The sequence below is a fragment of the Pteropus vampyrus genome, unplaced genomic scaffold (genome assembly GCF_000151845.1).
Source record: "Pteropus vampyrus isolate Shadow unplaced genomic scaffold, Pvam_2.0 Scaffold36, whole genome shotgun sequence".
NCBI classification, from domain to species: Eukaryota; Metazoa; Chordata; class Mammalia; order Chiroptera; family Pteropodidae; genus Pteropus; species Pteropus vampyrus.
Window position 1 is genome coordinate 6,182,214 of NW_011888817.1, and position 6,287 is coordinate 6,188,500.

Below are 6,287 nucleotides of genomic sequence, written 5' to 3' on the forward strand. Positions count from 1 at the left end.
ATCATCGTCCCGCCTCCACCGGGTCCATCACTGACAATTGGGGACGTAGAGACCTGCTTTTATTTATTCAGATCCTCCCGGGGGTCAGGTCCTGATCTAGACCTGCTAAATCGTGCCACCAATGTGACATGTAGGTATTGCAACCCCCTTCTAGAGATGCGGAAACTGGGGCTGGGAGAGGGAAATGGCTTAGGCCGGAGCGCGGGTGGGCGCGGTGGAGCAGCGGCTCCCCGCCAGCGGGGCGGGGCTGGCGGGGCGGGGCTGGCGGCTCCGGCCTGAGCGCGCGCGCCCGGCCGCTCAGTCCGCGTCTAGCGAGCCGCGCGGACCATGGCGTCCGTGTCGCTGCAGGACTTCGTTTGCGCCCTGGACCCTGCCTCCCTCCCGCGTGTGCTGCGCATCTGCTCGGGAGTCTACTTCCAGGGTGAGTGAGGTGCCGAGACCCCCCGGCCCCTGGCTCCTCCGCTGCCAGGTTCTCCCTGCGTGTCCCGCAGAGGCGCTGCCAGGGCGTTAGAAACCTGAGAAAGTGAGCCCCGGCTTCGAATCTCGACGCTGCCACTGCCCAAGCTATGTGACTTGGGGCTACAGTTAACCTCTCTGGGCCTCGGCTTTTGCTTCCGTGGAATGGAGGTTCGCTGATTGCCCCGCAGGGTGGTAATGAGCTCGGACACACAGACGGGTGGAACCGAGCCAAGCCAGCTGCATTGATTGAGGGCCTACGGTGTGGCGGCGCGGCATTAGGCACTCACGACAGGTAGCTGTGGCTTGATTCTTAAGTGCCAAGTCAGCCCTCCCCTCCGTGTGGCCTCGCACTCCCCCTTGACGCCCCTCTATCTACACCGCCCCCTTCAGTTCCTTCATCCCACCTCTGTCTTCTGCTTGGCAATGGGCGGTACTTGATCCGATCAGCTCTTCAGTTCTCCGCTTAAATAGCTCCTCATCCTAGAAGCCTTCCCAGCTCTCTGCACATCTGCCCACCTGGCCACAGCCCACCTGTTTCACAGGGACGGATGGGTACACAGCAGGGCCCTGTCACTTGTTATCGTCTGAGAGCGCAAGAGGCAAAGAACTGACGGGCGGTGGAAGGGAGAGGACGGCTGCTCAGCAGATGGGAAACCCTGGCTGCTGCGGGTGAGGGAGGAGCTGCGGGCATCCGCGTCCGGAAGGGGGACGTGGACGAGAGAGGGAACCCAGACACTGGGTGGTGCTGGGGAGGAAGGCTCCTTCCTTAGAGAGCAAACGAATGCATGGGTGCCCTAGCCATCCTGTCCGCTCTCGCTGTCCCCTTTCTCTGTTCCCTTGCTCTGCCACAGCAGCTTCCAGTAAAGTGTTCTGAGGCCCCATGTGGGTTCTAGACCAAGGGTGAGACATATGGAGGGCCACAAAGTGGACAGGACAGGCCACCGCACTGTGGGTCCGGCCAGGTCCACCTGGGAATCTAATAGATCTGGGTTCAAATCCTGACACTACCTCTCTGGGCTTCCAGCAGGCACCTGTGCTCTGTTTGCTCTCCTCCCAACATCCCTTACTCGCTGTGTGTCATAATATCTGCATTTCTTCATTTTCCGTGAGCCGGGTGGTGGACGGAAGTTAGGGTAAGAAAAGAGCCTGGTGGGGTGAGTGTGGAGGACAGATGATGATTCTGATGGAGCAGGCGGCTGGCCTGGACATTTCCACTTGGAGCCCCTGAGGAGCTGCGGCTTTGGAGGCAAACACCCTGGACTTGAGTCCCAACTTGGCCTCTTATTACCTATAATCTTGGGCTGCCCACTCAGCCTCACTGAGGCTGTTTCATTATTTAGGAAAGGGAAACGGTCCCTCTGAGGGCAGTCGTGGGTTTTAAATCAACGACGCATCTGCAGTGCTGACCACAGCGCTCGGCACCACTGCAGCTGTCCCCACCAGCCCCAGGGCCTACCCCTGAGACTGTAGACAGAACCGTGTTTTATGAGCCTGTGTGTAAGGGGTGGGGTTTTCCTGGGGGTAAGTGGTAGAGTTTTCACCAGTTTCTCAGGGCTGTTGTGAAGAGTCCTGCTGGGGCTGCCCTGGGGTGGGTTGGGGTCAGGTGGCCTCAAGGCTTGTCCAGCTGCACTTTCTGTTGTCAGCAGGGTGCAGAGCCTGTGCACTCCATGTGTGGGAGAGATCTCTATTGAGCACCTTCTATGTTCCAGACACTGTTTTAAGAACTTTAAACCAGGAAAGTGACACTACTGGGCTCAAAAGAGGGGGCCCAGAACCCTGCCTGTGCCCCCCCACCCCCCCGCACCCTGCTCCTGGCCTCCCCATCCCCTGTCATTGGCTTTCCATTCTCTCCTATACTTTTTAAAAAACCATTCATCTGAAGAAGAAGGAGAAGAAGAAGAAGAAGAAGAAGAAGAAGAAAGCACCGGGATGGATGCTAGGCTCTGTGTGACCTTGGGTAGCCACTGACCTTCTCTGGGCCTGATTTTGTAACTGTACAATAAGGAAATGGGGAGTCACCAGGTTCTCTACACGTTCGTGCCTTCAACATATGGTTAGAGGCCAGGCCTCTTCTGGCTGCAGTGATGCGAAGATAAATCAGCCCTGCCCTATGAGCTCAGTTTAGGAGGCACGGGGACATGAAGGCCAGAGAATGTACCACAGAGGAGTACATCCAGTGCTAGGAGGCAAAGGTAGCATTTATGCTGCCCGAGGACGGCTGATCCAGTGGCCATAAGGGAAGGCCCAGTGCTTGGCCCCTGCCGAACTTTGAAACTGAGTCTGTGTCTGCAGGCTCCATCTACGAGATCTCTGGAAATGAGTGCAGCCTCTCCACGGGGGACCTGATTAAAGTCACCCAGGTTCGCCTCCAGAAGGTGGTATGCGAGAATCCTGGAACGGGCCAGACCATAGAGCTGGACCCCAACTTCCAGGGTAAGGTGGGCACCTCCCTCTCCCCAGGTGCCCTGGCAGCCTCCAGGCACACCTGCGGACATACTCGTGGGCTTGCCAACCCCAGCACTCCCTCCCACCGTGGTTCTTCAGCCACCACTATCCATCCTCAGGGAGGTGTGACATTGCCCTGAGCCTGGCTGGCATGGCTGCACCCTCTCCTTACCCATCTCTCTCATCACATCTTGGCTGGGACTTATTTGTTCGAAGTCTTTGTCCATGTGCCGTGTCCCCTCACACATTCACTTACTAAGCATTTACTGACACCTACTGTGTGGCAGCCCCTGTGTTAGGGGCTGGAGGTGTGGGGCTCAGGATGAACCAGGGGTAGCCCTCTCTGGTGGGGGGCATCCAGGATGGCAGTGAGAGGGGGGCAACAGTAGAAGTAGACACAAATTTAGAGGGGGCTCCAGCGGGAGCTGCCTGCCTCAGTGGACTGTGCAGGCTTCCTGGAGAAGGGTGGCATCTTAGTTGGAGGAAGGATCCCTAGAGGGAGTAACATGTGTACAAACCTCATGTACCTCACTTCTGCAGGAGGCATGTCGTGTGGTGGACTGTGGGCCAGGTGCTGAAGCCCACAAACAGCCTGGGTGGGAAATCCCACTGTGTCAGCCACTAGCTGTGGCCTTGGCAAGTTCCCATGACCTCTCTGGGCCTCAGCTTCCTCCTGAGTGACGGGAGTACTCAGACTTGATGTGAGGATGAGATGAGTTGCCATGCATGAAGCACATAGAACAAGCCTGGCACAGAGCAGGCACCCTCTGAAGGCTGGTTCTTAGTATGATTCACTGTAATCACTGCAACGGGATGGGTGAGGGTGTGGGTTCCAGGTGAAGCACAAGTGGTGGGAGGTGGCGGGAGGTCAGACCACTGGGGACTCGTGTGGTCTTTTGGTCTTTATTTTGAAGGCATTGAGGAGCCAGTGAGAGTTTTAAGTATGAAAGTGATGTACGTTATTTTGTATTTTGAGGATTTTGTTTTTAATTTGAAATACTTTCAAATTTACAGAAGGCTTGCTGGAACTATTGTACAGCCTTATCCAGATTCACCCATTGTTATATTTTATTACATTTACTTTCTCTCTCTTTCTTCCTCTTTTTCTCTCTCATCACACACACACACGAACATATGTTATTATATGTATTTTATATGTATACATATATTTTTCCCGAACCATTTAAGAATTGCAGACATGATGCCCCTTTACATCTAAATATCACTCCTAATATTTAGTGTCTCTTCTAAAAAACAAGGACACTCACTCACAAGACTCAGTGATCAAATTTAAGAAATTTTATATTGATATAATAGTAGTGTCTAACCCACAGTCTATATTCAGATTTTACCAACTGTCCTAATAATGTCCTTTGTAGTAGTTTTACCCCTTGAACCAGAATCCAGTCCCGGATCACACATTTCAGGCAGTTGTCCTATTTCGTTAGACTCCTTCAGGCTGCAAGAGTTCCTTAGCCTTTCTTTGTCTTGACATTGACATTTTTGAAGAGTTCAGACCAGTGCTTTTGCAGAATGTCCCTCAGTCCTGGTTTGTATGATGTTTCCTGGATAGGATACGTGTTGAGCTGATTGGGTAGGAAACTCTCAAAAGTGAAGTTATGTCCAGATGTGGGATTATTTTAGGCCAGCTGGGTGGCAGGAAAAGGATGGATGGGGTGGGGGAGGGGTAGAAAGGAGGAGAGCAGTCAGGCAGCCAGAACTGGCAGACAGTTAAGGGGGGTGGTCAGAGTCATTTTGCCAGTAGCTCCAGGGGGTCAGTAGCTCCTGGGTTTCTAGTTTGGGAGAGGGACAGTGGTGCTGCCCTAGAATGGGGTGATAGATATTGAATGTGTGGGATTGGATATGTGGGACATGAGGTACCTGGGGGCAAAGTTGGCTAAATTGGAGGCACATGGGGTCAGGAAATAGGAAAATGTGGCAGTCGTCAATGTGGCTGTTGGGGAATTCATCCTTGTTCTGTTATCTGTCTCTGGCAACAGTCCCTCTGTGTCCATTCCTGTGTGTTAGAAGAAATTGTCTCCACCTCTGCCCTTCACTGTCCATTCACACATGGTCCCTTGCTGTCCCTTGTCCCTTAGCCCTGCAGCCTGGGTGTCCAGAAGCTGGCTTGCCCTTGACATCTGTCCTCAAGGGATTCTGTCTGGGTTCTCTGGGACCAGACCAGGGCCTGGTGTATGTGGCCCTGGACACAACCAAAGCCTGCCCCACACTGACACCCTCTGCTGTGCTCCACAGGCCACTTCAGTCCCCTCACTGGCCCTCAGAGCTATGGAACCCTGGAGGAGCTGGTCTCTTCTGTAATGCGGAGCTCCAAGCAGCTGCCCATCTGGTTCATGTCAACCCACAGAATTGACACGAAGGCCAGGGTAGTGCCTCAGGAGCAGCCCCTCATGCTTGAGGCTGTGGAAAGGCACCCCAAGAACTGCTACGCACGCTGTGTGCTGGGCACAGAGACCCAGCCAGTCGTTCTGCACCTGCCCCTGTTCCAGAAGGGGCCCTTCTGGGAACTGGAGACTGGTGCCCCTCGGACCATGCTGCAGGCCCTGCAGGACCCGGCCCTGAGGGACCTCCTCCTCACCTGCCCCACCCTCCCCTGGCGCACGCTGACCTTGAAGCCCCAGTACGAGATCCAAGCCATCATGCACTGTGAGTTGCCTGGGCAGGTGGGTGGGGGTTGGTGGGGAAGGGAGAGAGGGGACCCTGGCGACTCGCTCTGATGGAAGACTCCAGCCCCCGTTGGACAGTCTAGGGTGGCTTACTCAGTATATACAAAATAACCGAATAAAGATTCCCAAAGAGTGGGAAGTTAGGTATAAAAGGAGATAGGCAAATGGGCTAATTTAAGAGTGAGATCCCCAGTAGTGTATACGACTGGGCAGAAATTAGGCTGCGAGCTTGCTAACAGCGAAGACCAAGAGACAGTGTTACAACGTGAAACCTTGACCATTTATTTGCTCAGGAGAAAAAACATTTTCCTGCCTCTGAGGAGAGCAGTACTGTTCCTGAAGGTCCTTCTGGCAGGTGACAGAGGGCCCTGGGCGAATCCTCTAGCCTTTTCATGCGTTATTCTTAGGTCAGGCTGGTGGCAGCATGCAGAGCAGGGTTGGTGGTACTGAGGCAGAAGGTGGCCCGTCTGGCTAGTCGGAGGCTGAGCTTGAGTGGAGGTGAAAGCACTGTGCCCCGGGACCTCCTTCCTGGAGGCCGGAGTTTGAGGTTCCGCTCCCTGGCAGTTAACGAGAGAGCAGTTGGTTAGGGTTGCCGGCAGACTACAGAGCCAAGTGAGTATTCTTTGCCCTGTTTTCAAAAACAAAATCTTTTAAAACTATTTTAGTCTACGGCCATACCACCCTGAACAAGCCCGA

The 6,287-nt window shown here is 54.3% G+C and overlaps 1 protein-coding gene across 3 annotated transcripts in view; it reads left to right on the forward strand.

Annotated features, from left to right (window-relative positions):
* The first annotated feature begins 291 nt into the window (after nucleotides 1–291).
* The window catches only part of THEMIS2 (thymocyte selection associated family member 2), a 20,225-nt gene continuing 14,229 nt past the window's right edge, over nucleotides 292–6,287 (forward strand). For all 3 annotated transcript variants that reach the window (XR_002779736.1, XM_011357715.2, XM_011357716.2), the window contains exons 1-3: nucleotides 292–421; nucleotides 2,752–2,892; nucleotides 5,161–5,571. Coding sequence is in view for 2 of the 3 variants with exons in the window: in XM_011357715.2 (XP_011356017.1) it covers nucleotides 328–421; nucleotides 2,752–2,892; nucleotides 5,161–5,571 (646 nt within the window). In the remaining variant the exon portion in view is untranslated. The remainder of the gene's footprint in view (nucleotides 422–2,751; nucleotides 2,893–5,160; nucleotides 5,572–6,287) is intronic.